This window comes from Sander lucioperca, chromosome 12 (genome assembly GCF_008315115.2).
Source record: "Sander lucioperca isolate FBNREF2018 chromosome 12, SLUC_FBN_1.2, whole genome shotgun sequence".
Taxonomy (NCBI): domain Eukaryota; kingdom Metazoa; phylum Chordata; class Actinopteri; order Perciformes; family Percidae; genus Sander; species Sander lucioperca.
In genome coordinates this window covers 3,447,255-3,468,392 of record NC_050184.1, presented here as the reverse complement: position 1 = coordinate 3,468,392, position 21,138 = coordinate 3,447,255, and the positions used below count along the sequence as shown (strand labels likewise).

At 40.5% G+C, this 21,138-nt stretch overlaps 1 protein-coding gene across 2 annotated transcripts; it reads right to left on the bottom strand.

Annotated features, from left to right (window-relative positions):
• Positions 1 to 5,907: 5,907 nt before the first annotated feature.
• Positions 5,908 to 20,713, bottom strand: LOC116058301 (probable glutamate receptor). 2 transcript variants are annotated; one of them, XM_031311076.2, is made up of 10 exons: positions 20,521 to 20,713; positions 20,241 to 20,316; positions 16,951 to 16,982; positions 15,232 to 15,411; positions 12,985 to 13,208; positions 12,152 to 12,249; positions 10,554 to 10,765; positions 8,271 to 8,490; positions 7,151 to 7,401; positions 5,908 to 6,391 (listed from the first exon to the last, which is right to left on the bottom strand). In XM_031311076.2, exons 1-10 carry the CDS (start codon positions 20,677 to 20,679, stop codon positions 6,293 to 6,295), a joined length of 1,551 nt encoding a protein of 516 aa, XP_031166936.1. In that variant the 5' UTR covers positions 20,680 to 20,713; the 3' UTR covers positions 5,908 to 6,292. The 2 variants fall into 2 exon arrangements, with proteins under 2 accessions (XP_031166936.1, XP_031166944.1); XM_031311084.1 differs by having other exon boundaries at positions 20,559 to 20,658.
• Between the last annotated feature and the right edge of the window lie 425 nt (positions 20,714 to 21,138).

Genomic DNA, 21,138 nt, shown 5'->3' with positions numbered 1-21,138 from the left:
TGTCCCGTTCTTCTTTTCCTAAACCCATCTGTCCCGTTCTTCTTTTCCTAAACCCATCTGTCCTGTTCTTCTTTTCCTAAACCCAACTGTCCCGTTCTTCTTTTCCTAAACCCTACTGTCGCGTTCTTTGTTTCCTAAACCCAACTGTCTCGTTCTTGTCCCGTTCTTGTCCCGTTCTTGTCACCGAAACGTACCTTTTATAAGCCCACCCACGATCTTTCCTTAAACCGACTGCGTCAAAACTGACGCCAATAGTCCCGACCAAGCACGTTTAGATAAAGCCTGTTTAGATACGACGCTAAAGGAAACTTTTAGCGTCAATAACAACACCAAAGGCACCTGACCAAGCATCCGTTTTTTAGGCAATGGGAGAGAGACTGTGTTGGAATATAATTACATTTCATCAACAGTTTGATAGTTGGTTAGTAACTGATAACGAAGATGCTCATGTCTCAAACAGACTTTGTTTGAGAGATTTGACAGTCAGGAACTGGTGTCGGCTCAACGGTGTGGTTGCCGCCCACAACAACTCTCGTTTTCAGATCACTTTCACGCGTAGGCTGTCAGTCAGCCATTAAAGCACTACAACAACAACAATCTTTGTTGTCCTAGTTATTCTACGTTACTGTTACCTGTTGTTTTTTAGTCTTAACCACCTTTAATTGTCTTCTAATTGTCAAGAAGCCACTAATTTGTTATACTCCTGTTTTTCTATGCTGATAGGGAGTAAGGTTGACAGTTGTAACTTTTCTTTTTGAGCAGTATAGTAAGCTTTGTTATTTTATCTTAAGGCTGGTTTGTTTATTATTTTGTCCAGGGCTCTGCCTGATCTATTTAAAGGCCTTTTCACACCTGAAAGTCCGAACAAAGGTTAATTTTTTTGTTACATTGTATACATTTGATCTGGTTAGTTTTGCTTTTCTTATAACACAACGATAGCCTGCCAGAACTTCCTGTATTTGGTGCAAAAACGTCTGAACCACCAGCTTTCACAATAGAAACTGATCGGCCCATGGTTCAGTTTGATCCGGACCGAGACTATCTCTTTTCGTTGGACCAAATTTTGGCTGTTTGGTCCGGACCAGATTCACACCTGTAATTTTGGTTTGGATTAAACTAAAAAGTCCGAAAGTCTGGACCAAACGAGGTAGGTGTGAAAGCCCTCTAAGAGTCCATATATTGCAAGGAAAGTTTAAACTGCTGAACTCCTTGACTCCTCAGATTCATCATCTAGCTTTATGTTACTCCCCTCTCCCCTAGACCAACTTGGGATTGTAACAAGATCCATAGTCTTTTTCCACGACGTTTCACTTCCAGGATTGCTCCGTTGCCGCCGGAAATTCTGCCGGATGTCACTCTTTTCGTCCGGATGTCCGTCACCTTCCTCTTTCTTTGTGTTGGCGTTCTAAACTCCGGTGGATTTATGAGGACTATGGTTAACTGCTCCTCAGATCTCTGCAGGGTAAATTCAGACAGCTAGCTAGACTATCTGTCCAATCTGAGTTTTCTGTTGCACGACTAAAACAACTTTTGAACGTAGACATGTTCACCCAAAACAAGAATTTCCCTGAATTTCATCCAGGAATTTTGGGGATTCCCATCCTGATTTAGGGGAGACAAGATCCAGAAGCAAAGATTTTTGTGCAGCTTAATGTGCCCTACCTCTTACTTGGTAGGCAGTGTAGATAGTTAGGTAGGTAGTGTATGGAACATGAAAACAATACTGTAGATAAAGAATCATGCTCACTACATCATTGAAAACAACACAAAACTACTTTTTCATGCCTTTACAACATCAGACTCATCAACACAATAAGATCCATCCATCTACACATCCATAAGCTTTTAATTGTGGAAGAGAGTGAGCGTGTTTGCTGGTGGGGAGATGTGATGGTGGGTGGGAGGGTGGGGGAGCAGGAAATCTGTGGGATTTACAGCTTAATCTTCTTAGGCACTTTCCTGTCGGCCAAGCATCAGACTGTGGCTGAGGAGTACGTGCTAGCTTAGCGCAGCTGTCAGGAGCCGCCTGCCATCAAATCAATACTGGGCTTTTTTTTCTTACCTCCTCCTCTTCTACCTCTCTGCGTCTCTCTCATGCCTCCTCAGCCTCAGCTTCTCCTGCGGGCACTAAATCAATGAGTCCTGAAGCTGATTAGCAGGTTCAAGTGCAGGTCGTTTCACACAGCCAGAGGACTTTTTTTTTTTTTTTACCTATGAACATACTCATACTGCAAGCGCAAGAATGTTGTTGATGTCTGGAGGTTGTGGGGACCCTGGGCACTTTCCTGCTTTGCCCGTTTGTTTTTATAATGTAGATTGTTGAATTATCTTTACAATTAACATTTGAAATAAACAGCACAGCTCCTATAACATTTCACCCCGGAGACCGGGGTTTGTGTCCCGCGTGTCACTTTTCCTAAACCCAACTGTCCCGTTCTTCTTTTCCTAAACCTAACTGTCCCGTTGTTGTCACAGAAACGTGCCTTTTATAAACCCACCCACAATCTTTTCCTTAACCTAACTGCACCAAAAGGGATGTCAATAGTCCCGACCCAGCACATTTAGATAAAGCCTGTTTAGCTCTGACGCTAAACGAGACTTTTAGTGTCAATAACAACGCCAAAGGCACCTGACCAAGCGTCCATATTTTACGCAATGGGAGAGAGAATGTGTTGGTTATTTTTTACTAAAAACATCAATGCCGATATTGCGGCGGTATTGTACGGTTGACTATCGGTGATTTTGTGAAATATTTTCACAATGAGATTTTAGATTAATAATCACCAATAATGTGGATAAAATGACTAAGGGGGTAAAGGCAAATAATAAAACAGCTAGTAAGTCTGGTAAGTTTAGAAAATTCCATCACTTTACTGCAATGCAGCCTTTAAAACCAGGAAAAGACAACACTTACCATATCATGATATTATGAAATCCAAAATCTAAAAGGATATCTAGTCTCACATCACGATATCGATATATTGATATATTGCCCAGCCCTAATGTAAAATATCCTCCAGGCTAATTCTGGCATATTTGTACTTTTATGTATTAATAGTGTGCATTGTCCCTGATAAATAATCTTAAATAAATAAAACGGATAAATAAACTAATATGCAACAGCTTTTTCCTCATGTAATGTGTCTAATTGTTCAGCAAACTTGTTAACCAGGTCTGATATTGAAGTCTGACTGGATGCATACTGAGAGGGCTGTTGTGTGTAACTGCACGTCTTTTCCCTACAGTAAGTCATCATTGAATTCATCACGAGTCAAACCCTACTGAGTATCATGCCAACAGAAATCCAATAGCACCTCCAAGTGGACAAACAGCTGCATAACAAGCCATATATTACAAGGTGATGTGTACACAGCATGAAGAGTAAATCAGGGTCTATTGACTGTGGGACAGGAATCTTCAACAGGGGGTCCGGGACCCCTAGGGGGTCCTCAGAGTCAATTCAGGGGGGCCTCCAAATTATTGTTAATTTTACAATAAAAAAAAATATATATCTTAACATTAATCCAACATATTATTAGCAAATATAAATCCCAACTGAGGACAGGCTTACTGGCCTATAGGTAAGGTAGTCACTAAGGTAGTCACTAAGGCCATCCACAGATACAGTTCATCCTAAGGATTCATTGTGCCACGTGTATGTCTTAAAATTAAAACATGATTTATAAAATCATGGCAGCAATTCTAAGGCTAGTCTAGCTTAGTATTCTATGCAAAAAAGGTATGTATAAAGGCTTTAGAATGCCCTAGAAGTTATTGTAAGCACAGTTTAATATGCAATTTTATTTTATACAATATATGTAGTAGGGGGTCCCTGATCCGTCTCTCTCTCAGTTAAAGCTACCTCTCTGTGTCTCTCTCATGCCTCCTCAGCCTCAGCTTCTCCTGCGGGCACTAAATCAATGAGTCCTGAAGCTGATTAGCAGGTTCAAGTGCAGGTCGTTTCACACAGCCAGAGGACTTTTTTTTTTTTTTTTTTTTTACCAATGAACATACTCATACTGCAAGTGCAAGAATGTTGTTGATGTCTGGAGGTTGTGGGGACTCTGGGCACTTTCCTGCTTTGCCTGTTTGCTTTTATAATGTAGATTGTTGAATTATCTTTACAATTAACATTTGAAATAAACAACACAGCTCCTTTAACATTCTCAGAAATAACATTTCAAAATATTAACAATATTACAAACTGCTTTGCCTGGTTGTCAATTCAGCATAGTGTACTGGAGGTCAGAGTTTACCTTTCATTTTATTTATTTATTTATTTAGAGCATTTAAAACTACAGTGCATAGTTTCTGTCTGCCCCATGAGGAATTCTAAGTAATGACGACAACAACACTTTCGGCGTGTCCACATGATACAAGCCTTACGTGATCGCACATGCGCCCCCTCCCCTCCTCCACACAGTTGCTAGTAGCCAAGGAGGACACGGAGGATTAAAAAAACATGAACTCTTCAGGAAAAAGGTAATTAGCTTCACTCGAGTTTCTGCGCGGGAAAGTCACCGGACGCCACAATCTTCTGAAGATAGCCGTACTGAGAAATATAGAGAGTTGTGTGGAGCTGATAGTCTTAATTAGCTTTGTAGCAACTCCTTTGGCAATGGCTTGAATGTAACGGACGTTCATTAATATCAAAAAGTTACACCTAAAGCTTTAAGGGGTCCTGCTGTAGGGAAACTATGTTAATCATGAACTCTTTATGCAGCAACAAGTGATTTACTGTGTTCCAGCTATAAGCCTGTAATAAATTAGATTTACTCCAAAGCCGTGCTTTTGCTTCAGAATTCAACCTTCTTCATACTTACATGCATCTTATCACTGGACAATGCAGAGAAAGGAAACATCTGACAGGGTTCAACAGGAAGTCACACTTCTCTAAATGAAAAAAAGAACTAACAGCTGTTGTACCTGTGATACATTTGTCCTGAAGCTAGCGATGAAACAGGTAATGGTGGTCTGTACAGGAGCGGCACGACAGATGTGCGATATAACAAAACATATATATATATATATAAAATATCTTACTTGCACACTTTAATGTGGCTTTTAGAAGTAATGCTTAATGTATCAAAATTGCTGTAGAGCCTCACCACTTTGAATTGTCACATTATGTTTGATGTGAAACTATCTTAAAAAAGCTATCTTGAGTATCTAACACATACCTGTAGGCCAGGGTTAAACTAAAACACAAATGAAAAAAAGCAGTAAAAAGCCTCCAAAAATGTATAATTATTATCATCATGCTTTACAGTAAGAACCTCTCATATGTGGAACACCCTACCAACTGAAATAAAGACACTGCACCATCTACCACACCTCCACACAAAGTCTCAAGGCCTGGCTTTTGAAAAGTCTGACGTGAACATTTTCATTAAATGCTCATTTGTATTATTTTTGTTGTTATTACTGGCTAACCTGCTGCTAACTTGTCCCATGCCTGGCCCAGTGTCAAACAGTATATAGTCAACTCTGCATGGCCTGGGTATATTTTTTTTATCATTATTAAGATCTAATCATTGGTTAATCACCATTTTTTGGTGTATTTTATTCTGCTGGCTTTTATCAAATCATTGTTAAGATTTTATTGTCTTGTTGTTGTAATAATGTCTTATTGTTCATTTTTGTTTGGTTTGTTTTTTGCGTTTTATATGTGCTTTTCTAAATGTGATCTGTGAAGCACATAGTAATTTGATATATTATTAATATAAATTATTGATCTAATAAAACACCTCATAGTTTGCCTATCAGTAATGCTTGTTTGATGTCTTTTATATCGTTGTCTGTTATGTTACATGTCTAGATAATGTTTTGGGCTGCTAAGATGTGGTCATAAACACACTTCCACCATGAAAAATGTAATTGTATTGTATACTTTGAAACCAGAGAGCATTTGGGATATTGGGGGATTTATTTGGAATATACAAGCAAATAGAAAAAAAGGTTATACCACTATTGTAGTTCAACAAGAAATATACCCGAGTTAGTAGGGGGTGGGATGTGGATATTTGATAACATGCAGCAACATTGTAAACAATTCAAAGTGATTAGTATTTGCATTTGGATGCTCTAAGTCCCTAGGTTTGTTGCGTAATACGCTGTAGCTGCTAGTTGATGTGTTCCATGTGGTCAAAGAGCTTTTCTGGAAAAGTACGAAAACACACTGAACGACCACACAACACACTGTTACTACGGAGATACAGAAAGCTAGTGTGTGTGATGGAACAGGACAGAGGCTGACACTATCTTATCAACAGCTAACATGTAAACTTTTCCTTTAGGCTTTGCTTTTGTCCGAGCCGTCTTGCTCTGCACTCTCCCCTTTGTTGCAAAATCGCTGGTTTAGTTCTGATGTCAACACCGAGCAGCATGATTTCTGTGAAAGAAAAAGAAGAAATGGTAAAGAAACTACCAGTCGAGAGCCTTGCTATTAGCTCTATGAGGCTGTACTTTGCCAAAGTGGGACTTTGAGCTAAATGCTAATGTCAGCTGGAAGTAAAATAAACATACTACACACGTCGATACACTGGTCACGCTGCATTTTTCTGTCCGAACCCGGCCCTCGTCCAACAGGCATTAAGATATTTATGTCAGAGCCCGACTCGAGCCAGACACAGTTAAAATCTCATTTTTTTTCTTATACTAATGACACATGTATGTTTCTTTCTGTGGAAAGCCTGCTTTTATTAAGCTACTGTAGGAAGGCATTCGGAAATGTCAACAGATGAGCGCATCAGCGCACACGGGGCAACAAGCGCACGTTAACAGGCACGCACCTACATAATAAGCTTTTTTAAATTTAAAACGTTCAATGCCTTATTGCGCTGATGTGACCGAGCCTGACCCAGGAAACATAATTTCTAAATATCTGTCTGAATCCGGCCCGGCCCGTCGGGTTCCACCAGGTCACAACGGGTCCCAACGGGCTTGGTTGGGATATCAATCCTCTATTAGCCAGACCTTATTATACAGCAATGTGGAAATAGGCAATGGGACTAGGGATTCACCAAAGTCCGAAGCATTCATCCTAATTTCTCCAGAATCCATCCAATACTTGTTGAGATATTAAAGTAAAAAAGATAAATTATAGCCTGTTTGAGGCTCACCAAAGTCACACTGTGATAATCTTCCCTACCTTGCCATCCTTAGCTTGGTTGTGGGCCCTGGATACGAGCTCCAACAGGGCCAGCAGCAGCCCCACACCTAGTCCCAGGCCCAGGAGGAGGAAGAGGCCCAGCAGGTCATGGGGGTGCAGGGCCTCGGAGGTTTGGGCCCTGTCAGCACCCACGCAGCTGCTGGCCCACCACTTGTTCCTCAGATATGTCAGCTCGCCGGACTCACTGAGCTGGAGGATGGCAATGGAGAGGTTTTTGACCAACGGGGAACCTGGTGGAGCAAAGAGAGGTGGTGTGATAGAAGAAATAGGCTGATAAGTATCAAGTACCGAAAAAATGGCTTGTCATTCAATACCCAATTTCAATACCTAAGGAGTAATTCTCATCAGCATCAGTGAGCTGATAAGCACGCAGCATGCTTCTACCAAGATCTTATAATGTTTGTGATTGGCTATCTAACATTACACGCAGTAGAGACACGCAGGAAAAACGGTACTTACTACGGCTCACGTAGTAGGAGCTGGAAAATAAATAAAAAGATTTGTGCCATAATGTTGTAATTTCTTTTTGTTTTATTAAATTGGTATCAAAAGAAGTATCGTTTAGGAACCGGTATTGAAGTCACGGTATTGGTATCGGTACAGGTATCGAATATTTTTTGTGCATGTGAGCACTGTCATGTTAAAACAGGAAAGGGACTTATATGGTTACTTCTGGCTCCAAAATACCAAGATGATGACGGTCAAAATGCAAACTCCTAGCTTCAAAACGGCAGACCACAAAACAATGGGTGACGTCACTGATTTACACATTATTTTTTTACAGTCCATGAATGGAATGTACAAATGGGGGTAATGGAGCACACTTCTAGACAGTCACTCCTCGAAGGCATTCAAAGCATTGCACACACAAAAAGTGAAGGATTAAAAAAAGAGAGCTTGGTAGAGAAGTGTAAACCCTATTTTGAGACGCAACAAAACCTGAGAGCCCAGAGGCCTGTACTACGAAGCAAGATTTGGCGTTAACGAGGTAACTTCAGGTTCACCCCAGGGTTTTCTGTACCACGACGGTGGATCACTTGTTACCGGGTTAAATCAGCATGTTGATCTTGATTCGTAGTACAGGCCTCAGATGACTCACCCAGAGGTGCTGCGATGGTGTAGGCTCTCATGGCGATGACTTCCTGTGAACGGTACAATTTACAGTAGCGAGCCACCGCCAAGTCCAAGGACACCGCTTCACCGATGAAGGCAAAGTTTCCCTCCTGGGCGCGGCGAATACCCTCCTCCATGTTGGCCACGTAGCTCTTCTTACGCTCCATGTTTTCGTAGATACGCCGGTAGATGGGGTTGTTGGAATTCTGGGAAACAAAACAATCCACATAAAAACATGTTAATCTTCTTATGTGCTTAACACTGTATTCTGAGCAGTGGTGGGGGAAGTACTGAATCTCAGTACTTAAGTAAAAGACCATAACCAGAGACATATTTACTTTAGTAAAAGTAGAAGTACCACAATGACAACCCTACTAAGTAAAAGTAAAAGGTATCTGATTTTAAATGTACTTTAAGTATTAAAAGTAAAAGTACTTGCATAACGATTTATTCTCTTAATCTATTTGCATATTATCAAAAAAAAGTTGGTTAGTTGGCTAGTTTGCACCTTGGTCAGTGAGGGCACTGTGTCTAGAAACCCGTGATTTATAAAGGGGTGGTTCAGTTATTTTGATGCTGATTTTCGACAGTATCCATACTGTCCACTACCACAAACAAGGCCTGGCTTTTAAAAAAAGCTCCTATCCTAACCAGCATAAAACGGAAATATGTTGTTAGAATCAGAATGCGGTTGGTTTTATTCATGGATGTATTTTAAGACGGTGTTATTTCCTTTAAAGGGGTGATAGAATGCAAAACCGATTTTACCTTGTCATAGTTGAATAATGACAGTTTGGTGGGTAAATAGGACATACATAGAATCTCAAAATCCCATTAACACCTCTTTCCTCTGCAAATCTCACAATTTGAAACTGCCTCTGAAAACGGGCAAATCTCAACTAACGCTCCTTATTTGGCTCTAGTCTCTTTCTTTGTCACGCCCCAACATGTACATAGGCTACACCACTGATCTGAGATCAGGTAGTCTTCTGAATAGGTCGCGCAGATCTCAGAAATTGTATACATTGTTCACCTGCTATTTTACCACTAAATTCACTTCTGAGACTTTTTTATGCGAGAAATCGACTCTGTAGAGGTCAAATATGGACCGTATGGACAAATCATTTGTCCGACTGTGTGTTGGAGTTCAGCGGCCGGTGCGGCCTGGGTTGCTGCCTGGGTTGCTGCCTGGGTTGCTGCCTCGCCGCCCAGCCTGTCTTCCTTCACAGACCCCGGCCTGTTGTGAGCTAGATGGAGCTCCGTCACGACTGGCAGCCCACGGTGCTCCAATTAGCCATAAATGTTCGTAAAACGGCCCATTTTTAAGCTTTATATAGTTGATTTCTCGCATAAAAAAGTCTCAGAAGTGAATTTAATAACAAAATAGACCGACAAACAATGTATAACTTTGCAGTGTCTGAAATATGAGACCTGCTGTCTCGTCTACAATGTATTTGTATGTGGTTCGCTCAAACCAATCAGCGCGCAGCTCATCTAAATATTCATGAGCATACCATATTTGGAAGAAAAGCTCTTGTTACAAATAGAGCCATATTCACAGGGTAGTTAAGGGCCCATAAAGTAGCACTCGGACAATTTTCAGCCCAACCAACGTTACATACCCTATTAGGAGATCTTAAGGAACAATGTGAAATACCCTATAATCATTCTATCACCCCTTTAACCATGGTAGCATAAGCAAATAAAGTGTGTGAAGCAACGGAAATGGGCAGGCAGATGTGAAGAGGTCAAGCCAAATAAATAAGATATGAAAGCGTCTTACGCTGCCTGACGGAGAAGTAAACGATGCTGTGGAGAGAAATAGATGGCAACTATGTTTTAAAAACGGGAATAATAAAAAACAAACATTTTCACTTTTACCGGAGGCTGTATTACCGAGGGTCAGCGGCGCTGGCGCTGTGCCCGGGCTCTCGAGCACCGGAGCCGGTTTGGAAGCCGATGAAGGGTCGGCGGTGCCCCATATACAGTATATCTATTTTTCTACATAAATTTATTGATGTGTATATTTGATTTTTCTTTTGTCTTTTACCTTGTTGTTACATATTAAACTGTAATCATACTCTATGTAAAAGGGACACTTTATAAGCCCCTTGGGGTTTCCTGTCTTCCTTGCACATGTTTTTCTGATGGATTGGTTATTATGTACAAATTATTTTGATGTGCTAATAAATAATAACAAAAAAAAATCATGTTAACTGTCTCTTTCAGTTAAGGGGTCCTTGGCTTAAAACATTTCGAAAACCCCTGCCTTAAAGAAAAGCATGGTGGATCCAGCCTCGAATGTGCCGTAATCTATCAGATCCTGGTTAGCGAGGTCTTCAAAACTCTTGATGACATGCTTGTTGGTGTGCATCACAGAGTTGAAGTTGCCAAAGTAGCTGGCCAAAAGCAGTACAGCAAACAGCCACCAGATGGCGCTGACCAGGCGTCCAGACGGGGCTTTAGGGTGAGGACCGGCACCTGAGAGGACACAGACAGCAGTCAAAGGCTGCACACGAAACCTTTTAAAAGACATTAATATTCATTACATAAATCAATGCTCAATTCAAAAAAATGCAGACAGGGTTTACCGATGATGATCATCACGTTGAATTTTGTATGATGTTATCAAGGTATAGTATTACATTGTTTTGTGATTGTGCTGAAAGGTATACAACATACTTTTCTCCTAATTTTTCAGGCCCATTGAAATGTTAAATGAAAACAACTGGATGGAAGGAGTGATGCATGGTGCACCAAGTTTTCCAAAACATCACAACATTGAATATGTTTATCATTGAATGTGAGTTATTGTTGCATATAAAATAAAATGGTTCTTCTCATCCAATGATGCTTACCAAAGAAGCCTTCTCATCCAAACAAAGTATTTCCTCTCAGATTATACAAAATAGCTAAAAAAGTTTCAATTGCAGGTATTTGAAATAATGTAGAATAACCATTCCTTTGTTTTATTGAATATACTGTGTGACTGTAGATATAGATAATATATTATTGACTATACTCTTACACTACAGTAAATCCTAAATATAAAAGATAAAATGATTTAATTGTTTTGTTCTGTATCTACCACAAACATTAAAGATCCCATATTGTATCTTATTATAAAGCAGGTCAACGAAAGTATCAAAACGCTCAATCTACAGAAAAATGTACAGCCAGAATTCAGAAACCGTGCCTTTAAACAAGCCGCCAAGACTTCTGTACGGTTGTGATGTCACAAATGCACTATATATAGGTAGAAAGTGCTGCTACCGCTACAGTGCCGTTACAGTCCTTCCCTGACGGCAATGACGGTGCAGACGCCGAGAGCGCAGATGTGGAACATCCAGAAATGCTGACCAATCAGAGCAGACTGGGCTTTTTTTGGAGGGGGTCTTAAAGATACAGGCGCTAAAACAGAGCGTTTCAGACAGAGGGTGAATACAGGTATATTCAGATTGACAGTATGAGAAAGATAATGTGTTTTTTGGACAATAAAGCATGTAAACATGTTCTAGTAGACACACATAATACAAGTATGAACCTGAAAATAAGCATTATATGGGACCTTTAATACATTGTAAGGCGACTTGAGTGTCCTGAAAGGAGCCCTAAAATAAAATGTATTTTTATTATTACCACAAACTTTGAGGTTTTAATTAAAAAAAACACATATTGGCTTTAAGAGTTTTGCACATTGAAGTTGTGTTGTAAAATATTTGTGAAAGCCATTGTAACGTACTGTACAATAACAAGGTGACAGTGAGAAAGCATAAAGAAAGAGAGCCAGCAGCAGCAGCAGCAACAGCAGCAGCGTGTGTGTGTGTTTCTGTGTCTGTGGTTGAGTTAAGCTGACTGCTGCCGTACCTTGCAGGGTGAGAGCTCCTGTGATGTACCAGAAGCTGTGCAGCAATGTGAAGCTGTGCTCCTCTGTGTCTGGCTCAGCCCATTCTGTGGGACTGATCCTGCAGAAAAATGAAAGGCCTCAGAACCAGCACTGTTAAAGCAGCGAGATGCATATGTCAATGTCTGTTTACTGAAATATAATTCTCATGTCTGTGGAAATATAGTCTCTGCCAAAGCCACACATTCTTCTTCAATTGTTATTAGAAGCTAACGTGGATGTGTGCACTGATACACATATACATGTAAAAGGCTCCCCACTCCTCCTTCATAGGAGCAAGACCTCCAGTTATTTATTACTCTCATAGAACAGACACATTTTTATAATCCAACCATACATTATTTGCTATATTACATAACATATCCATGAGAGAGAGAGAGAGAGAGAGAGAGAGAGAGAGAGAGAGAGAGAGAGAGAGAGAGAGAGAAGAGAAGACCCCAAAAAAATAAAAATAAAAATAAATCTGGCAACTAATATTTTTTTGTTTGTCTTTTTTCATCAGGTGGCCAAACATTCTTGGGGTTGTTGTATTTGACTAGACACCAAAAACACTTCTTTGTCCATAAAATTTAATTTTGTTTTGTGATTTTACTTCATTTGGTTTTCCTAATAATGACAAATATCAAAATGTCCCCATTAAAAAAATGGTGTAATTTGTCTGTAACTGTAGAATGTAAAATACTGAGGACCCGTCCTGGTAGCTACAGCCCTGTTTCTACCATACAATGTAGAAAAACAAGAGATGTAGATGCATCAGCTAGAAGTTTTGCGGGGACATTTAGCAGCTTGCACTTACCTGCCCACCAGGAATATGCAGAGACCTGTTAGCAGGAACGCGATGAGGACTCCGACCCACATGTCGGTGGAGAAAGGTGACAGCAGGCTGAAGCTGCTCTCTTCAGAGGCCAGGTCTCTGCGCAGCATGAAGCCGATTCCTGTTTGCATGAAGGGAGTGGTCATGTCCACAGACTGCTCTCTGATCGCAGTGAGGGTCAGCGGGGCCACTGCCAGGTCTGCGTCCTGATGGGTACACGCACACATATCAAACACAAGACACAGCAGAAACACTGACATGCACAGTAGGTAACGTGGCGACACAGTACAAGGTGTTGAGCAACATGGGCTTTTGAAGATCCATGTCACTTATGTGACGGAATAGAATCATCCCCACCTGCTAACAACATGCTAACACTGTTACCACCACTTCCAATATTATTACTAATATCCAATTATTTCTTGCTCAGCCTCGAACTTGCATATGATTGCCTGATCCTGATGCTCTTTTTCTTTTTTTCTGTCTTTGTTTGTTTGTGGCTGATGTTGTTTTGTTAACTGTTGTGTCTAATTGTGATTGTACTGTGTATTTATGTTGCTAAGGACACCCTCGTAAACGAGGTTGCTACGGGTTTTTTCCTAATAAAGAATTTCCAACATGTAATGACATTTTTACTACTTTACATTTGACAATATGCATGCCAAATACCGCAAAAAAAGTATGCATCAAGGAAAAACCTCAGGCACTCTTCTTAAGAAATGCCTTTAATACATCTGGCACATTCTCAATAGAATCAGATTTAAAACAACTTCAGCACGCTTCGGCGTTCAGCCTTCTTCAGAAAGTTACAGGCCATGGAATATAACAATATAAAGCACCAGGTTAACACTGGGTCTCCATTCTAGAGCTGTCCATCGTCCTCTATAATACCATTCGAATTCCATTTGATATATTTTTTTTATATTCAAATAATATTTGAATATTTAATGCTCAATTGCAGCCTATTAAATAATATGTACTACACTACTCAGGCTTATGCATTGTCAATGGTTGTTGTTACACGTTCTGTCCACTAGAGGGACTTCTAACATCAGCCTGGCCTTGAATGGGACCTGCACGCCACTTTGTTTACATTCATTTTCCATCACGAGCATACAGCGACAAACATAAATCAACAGAGAACTCTGTAATGAAACATTATCTAACAAGTGTAGTGAAGCGGCTCTGTTGTAAAGGCAAACAGTGCTCGGTTAGCATAATGATGCTAACTGCATTAATAACCAAGCCAAACGGTGCTGTCACTACTATTTTAGTGATTTATAAGCAACCCGTTTCTTGCAGATTGTCTCATTACTGAGAATACAGCTATTAGAAGATAATATATGAAGTCGAAGCTAACTCTGACAGCTGTAGGGCAGCTAACATAAACTTTAGCTGTCTCCATGAAGCTACCAGCTACGCTAACTTTACTATACCTCGCGACGCAGTTAGAAAACAAGAACGAGCTAACTAATGTTAACATAAGCACTTTGGCTCGGTGGATGTCGATTTTTAAGTCATGTTAAAACTATTTCCCGTCCTTCTTACGATTTCCAGCCGCAGCCTGTCACTCCCCCTTGTACTAACTTTACTCGGTACGTTACGTTAGCTCCGTAATGTTGTACTAACATTACTCGGTACGTAACATTAGCTTAGACCTCACAATGCCTTGTGTTTCTCACTCCGGCTAAGTTATTGTTCATGATACGTGACATGAGTGACACATGCGGGTAGGTCAAGGCGAGAAGAGGGAGATTAGCTAACGTTAGCCAACATATTTATAAAAAATGTCACATTTGAATATTAATTTCAGCATTCGAATAGTATTGATTTTTTTACTATTCGAATTATATTAGAATTTCGGTATTCTTTCCATCTCATAGATACATAATTTCAGATATCAGGTTTTACTGAGTGTACGTTTGTCATATCCAAACTACGTAATGTTTCTCAGAATAAGATCCCACATTGTCCCATAAGCAGATCAATTTAGAGCTGTTTTAATGTTTATATGAATAGATATATAAATATAGATATATTCAAATAAATATCCACATCCTCAAATTGACATGAGAACTTGTCAGCTCAACTGCTCGGTAATGAAAATTTTGGGACCTAAAGTAGCCTGTCTTTAGGTCCGTGTACGTTAGAGTCTAACATGCATGTATTGGTGGGTGACTGTATCCCATTTTAAGAAGAGCCAGTACAGTCGCAGTGTCTGTGATTTACCCCTCTGGTGATTTCCCCTATCATGCCGTTCCAGTTGCCGCTGGAGTCCTTGACTCCATAGCGGTTGTCCTTCACCAGGTGCAGTTTGTACGTGAAGCCCAGCTTCTTGGAGAGCTCCGAGATCAGATCGATGCAGTAGCCCTCCAGCTCAGAGCCGCGGCTCATCGTGTACGGGTCTTGCTGAAGAGAACAGAACAAACAACCTCATTTTAACGGGGAGTGATTAATGTGGACTGATACCATGCTGGAAAGATAAAGAGGATATCTATGTATTTATTTTAAATAGAGGAAAGGCAAATTGCTGCTTTTGGGTGACAATCTTGTAATTTAAGAATGTTGGTGATTTTTTAATGTGTGCAATGCTTTGATTTAAAAGTGGGGAAATCTTAGATTTAGATAAATACGCTAATACTCAGTTGCACACTGCACATCCTATAAATAACCTGTAATCTTGTTATGTGTGCAACGCTTTGATTTTAAAAGTGGGTGAAATCTCAGGATAGGGAAGATTTATTTAAAGCATAATTCTGTTTTTTCCCTGCAGAATTGTTCTTCTAATAAAGCAATTTCTTGTCTGTAATTGAAGTCCGTAAAGTATCATTTTCTTGGAAGAAATGAAAACATAAATAACTAAATATTACTTTTTCCAGATGCAAATCACCTTCTTGTTTCAAGATGCAGACCCTAAACTCTTGATCAATTTCAAAACAGCTGGATTGGCAGCTCTATTGGAAACAGCTGTTATCTCACTGGACTGGAAAATCGTTTTGATTTGTTACACTTTTAGGATAAAGTGATGCTGTGATTTAGCAACTGAGGGCCTTTCAGGTTTAGGTTGATCTTCCAAGTTCTCTTCAAATCCTTTTACAAAGTGTGTCTGATAGTCTGACTGCTCGTGTTTGTTGACCTTTTGAAACTTCAGTAATGTCACCACTTAGTAAGATCTTAGCAATTACCTTGGTCAGTACAATGTTATTATTACTGATAGAATTATCTAGCCTGGTCCTACCAGACTCTCGTACATTTCATTTGTACAGAGAGTCTGGCCACTCTCCATTGACAAGTGTTAACTTCCTTGAAGGCGGGTACTCAGTTGTAGTTTAAAACAATTTGATCTGCTCAGAGCCACTCTGGATCTGCCATAACCAATCGCTAACGTTTGGTCGTGACGTCGGCTTAGCATCGCTAGCGTTCGCCTTAGCCAACTCCTTCACCACTAACGGAGCGAGCTAGAAAATCAAACTTTCCCCGAACCCCGTGGGGAGGAGGGCCACAACATCATGGCCACCAACAACTCAGCAAAGATTGTTCTTGCTCGGGCTTTAACTTCTGGATATTCGGCAGCGCTGCCTCAACGGACCGAATGGCTTTGCTCGCATCTTTCTCCGCCGCCATTACGGAACTACAACTCAAACTAGCGCACAACCTCGACGTCATCGTTCTCAGTCACTCCCTCTGTTCGCTGATTGGGCCGCCAAATATTTGGCCGGAGAAAACCCACGAATATACCGCAAACCCAGACGGTGTACTGAAGGAAAATGGAAATTGAGCGGAACTATATAGGAGGGCGGAGCCAGGCTAAAAATTGATAGCCAAACTACAAAAAATCCCTTTTTGTATAACCCACAACTCCTCTTTTTGACTTTTACGTTTTACAGCTGCACACGGCCGCTGCCATCTTGGCATTCTAGTGAAGAGAGACGTACAAAGACACAATACCTTTATAGTGGTGATGGATAACTCACTGGCACCTAGAATGGGACAAAAACAACAAACACCACAATCAATTTTGGATTCCTGTAATGAAGCAAGTCAATGTAAACAATGGCTAGCAGCACAAAGATGAGAGGATTTAGTCTGAGACAGTTCTTAGGCTGATTAGGGCTTTGGTTTCATGTCTACAAGCTTATACGCAGAGGGGCCTCTGAAAGCTTAATGAAGCATATTGTTGCTTTGAGTCCCCTTCATGTTGTTTTTCTCTCAGCCCCAGCAGTGAATAAGCCCAAACAGCCACTGGAGGACAATGACAGTCTTGTCTTTTTTTTTTGGGGGGGGGGGCGGGGGGGGGGGGGGTTCTGGGGATACTCCTCCACCAAATTGAGGGAGGGTCAAACACTTTTTTTCCCCAGCATTCTGATGAAGTTTTATGCAACATGTTGTGCCTTTTCTGCATACATTTATGGTGCAAATGTCTTTCATTATTATTATTTTTAATAATACTTATATACTTTCTGCATATATAAAACATCACACGTGAGAATGAAAAGACACAAGGAATATTATTATTATATTCTCCTTCTATATACTGTACATTGCAGTACAGTAGCATAACATGTCATGTCACTCAGTGACATGACATGTTTTCAGTTTTGGGCTATTTCCATTCGGTTGTATAGGTTATAGGGTTAGATATATAAAGACTTACCTATATACATAGATTATCTAATGATGTTTTACAGTTTCTCTATCATAGCATTTGTTTGACCTTTTGTTTGATCATAATTACTGATAAAATAAGACACATTCTGTTCTATTTGTCTGTATCAGTAAATATGATCAAGAGTTCACTCTTCTCAAGACACTTTACAGATAGAGTAGGTCTAGACCACACTCTATAATTTACAAAGACCCAACAATTCCCCCAAGAACAAGCATTTGGTGCAACAGTGGTGAGGAAAAACTTCCTTTGGAGCAGAAACCTCAGACAGACCCAGGCTCTTGGTGGGCAGCCATCTGCTATTGCCGGTTGGGACACAGATACAGATATAGAGAATTATGATTCATAATAATTATAGCAGTTGGTATGATGAACGGTGGCAATTATAGTAACAATAAAGATAATGGAACTATGACTAGAAATAATTGTTGTAGCAGTTCAGGGCGTAGCAGGGTGTTGCGGGGCATAGTAGGGCATAGCAGTGTGTTTACATATGGGGGTTCCCATGTACCGTCTTCCCCTGCCACCCATCCAAGATCTCTCGCTACCCCTTTGCCACCCCATGTAAAATTTTCTAGATCCGCCAATGCCTCCCCACATCCCCCATGTAATCTGAGCAGGGGGATGATCCCCCAACCCCATCCCCAGCTTTACCCCTGACACTAGGAGCTGTTTTCTTTTAGCCGTAACTGTGACCAATGGCATTCCCAGCGTGTCCAGCAGGCCCTAACATGCCCTGGGGTGAGGGGAATAAGATGGATAGACTAGGTACCAGGGGTGCAAGTTCCTCATAACTGCATACGAAAACAAAAGCGGGGCCTGGCTGGGTCATATAAAGCCCATGACACCCCCGTCAGCCTCCTCTAGAGAAGATGGCAGGACCTAGGATGTGCGGAGATGCCTGTCAGCGTCTCCCCCCCAACCCCCCCCCCCCTCCCCACACGGTTAATAGATTTATCACGGTGCTTTCTGGACCACAACAAGGCCCCTCCACTGGTGAGAAATGGGATGTCACAGTGGACGGTGGCCCCTCTGTGCTTTGATGGGACTCCAACAGGCCAGCAGCGGGCCCAGCAGGCAGAGAGTCAAATGTGTGGAATGATTTGGGAGCGTGGGATCCAAAAGAAGTCTGAATAGGAACTTCAAAACATTGTTTGCAAAAATAGAATTTTTTTTGGAAACAACGCAGGCTTTTTTTTTTTTACTATAAAAAAGAAAAAGAAATTCCACTTTTGGCCTTAGCCGACACCAAAGTACAAAAAAGTGACTGAAATGTTTAACTTCAGGTTGGCATAGTTGTTTGCACTTCAAACTTCAATGTTTTGCATTGTTTTAATCCAAACTAGAGTTTAGATTCTCTGCCCGAGCCCGGTCTATCAAGTCTATCATTTCATATCAGTACCAACGTACTGGTTGATTATGTTCATTTCTTGTAGTATGGAATAGGGGCCCATTGTTCTTTGGATCTTATCACTGAGGTTGAAATCACCGAGATTCTTTCTGGCAAGTTATATTAGTTCTAACAGTCCAGGTGTGACTGCAATGACTAAACAACTGCAAGTGGTCAAAAAATAGCAAATGGTGACGTGTGTGTGTGTGTGTGTGTGTGTGTGTGTGTGTGTGTGTGTGTGTGTGTGTGTGTGTGCCTGTGAGCAGTTGCTGCTGGGTTTGTTTCTTTAGATCATCCTGCTGCAGAAGGTGAGCAGTTTGCATGGGAACAAAGGCACCACATAGGGAGGTTTTTTTTAATATGCCTTTTATGAACACAAAGAAGCTGAATAATTAACATTTTTGATAGCTCTTTAGCAAAAGCAACACTGAACATTGCAGTAAAATATGTGGGATTTATCCCTGAAAGAGGAGACATCAAGTTGTGACATGAAGAGCATCATGTGCAACTGGTTGGGTTTTTATCCATCACACCAGTGGTGGAATGTAACTAAGTACATTTGCTCAAGTACTATACTTAGGTACTTGTACTTTACTTAAGTCTTTTTCTTTTCATGCCACTTTCTACTTCTACTCCGCTACATTTCAGAGGGAAATATTCTACTTTTTACTCCACTAGATTCATTTAGAGCTTTAGTTACTAGTTACTTTACGAATTAAGGTTTTTGAACACAAAACACATGTAGTTTATAAAATACTATGTTTTATTATAAATAAAACTACCCAACAATATACAGTCCTACAAGTCCAGCTGAAATGATTAGACCATTAAACACTTAGAACTGTTTAGATCGTTTCCAGTTTCTAAAACGTGAGGATTTTTCTGCATCAAGTACTTTTACTTTTAATACTTTCAATACATTTTACTGATGATACTTACACACTTTTACTTAAATAACATTTCCAATGCAGGACTTTTACTTGTAATAGAGTATTTTTACTTTGTGGTATTAGTACTTTTACTTAAGTAAAGAATCTGAATACTTCTTCCAACGCTGCATCACACCATATCCCAGTTCAGCAACAAATGGCTAGTAAATGAGGATCATGGCAGTCCTACATGTGATGTCCTAATGAGCTGTGTTCCACGTGTTGCAGGGCAGGTTGTGTGTATTCGTCTTACCTGCTGCGACTATGCATGCAGTCAGGGTGGCCACACAGACGACCAAAGCCACGCAGCCTGTCATGTTGCCACAAACCTGAAAATGACGTTCATTAATACATTTCTTAACACAATTGTTTATCTCAATTTCAGATGGCGTCTAACCAAGAGCATCTAACATTCACAATCATTTCAGGCATGATGACTGATTGTTATATATTTTACTCAGTGATAATAAAAAAAAACACTTTGCATATAATAGATTGTCATATCTACTGCTATAAAAGAAAAGTTCCCTTACCTCAGTTTCTTCAGGTGCAGTGTGAATTAAAACCTTACCGTTTGTGTGAAGGAGGACTCCAGGAAAACGTGAAAGAAGTTGACAACAAGTCTTGCAAGTGGGCCGTGGGAAGGGTTGTGTGCAGAAGACTGTAGTGGGGCGGTTTACATAGGGGAGCATGAGGAGGGAGGAGACAGAACCTCAAAGGGAGAAAATACTCAGACCTCAGACCCGTATGAATGATGTAAATTTTGAGGCAAAGCATGTTGATGCAAAGAAATGATTTACAATACACTACTGTTTTAGTTATTATTCTAGATGATTTAAGGGTCAGTAGGTCTGTTTTTTTTTCTTCAGCCCACTACTTTAAGAGTGAAGTGTAATTACGGTTAACAATGAGCGTACCGATGGATGGATCGGAGGTCACAGGGCGTCGGAGGAAGAGATTTTATTTTGGAGCACATTCCCCCTCCCTCCTGACTAACCCTGAGGGACTCCTCAATCTTTCCTGTTTAACTGTGAGAACATCTGATAATGTAATGGAGGAAAAGAGAAAAAAAAAACATCAGCTTGTTGTGGTCTTACAGTTTGAGCTCAGGGTCATAAAAAAAAAAAAAAAAAAAGTATATATATTTCTTG

Bases quoted from the DNA above. Each gene is read 5' to 3' on its own strand.
- LOC116058301 (XM_031311076.2), bottom strand. From the start codon at position 20,679: ATGCTCCCCTATGTAAACCGCCCCACTACAGTCTTCTGCACACAACCC. The intron at 20,317-20,520 runs GTAAGGGAACTT...CGTCATTTTCAG, and splicing joins CTGCACCTGAAGAAACTGAG to GTTTGTGGCAACATGACAGG. The intron at 16,983-20,240 runs GTAAGACGAATA...GTCCCATTCTAG, and splicing joins TGCATGCATAGTCGCAGCAG to GTGCCAGTGAGTTATCCATC.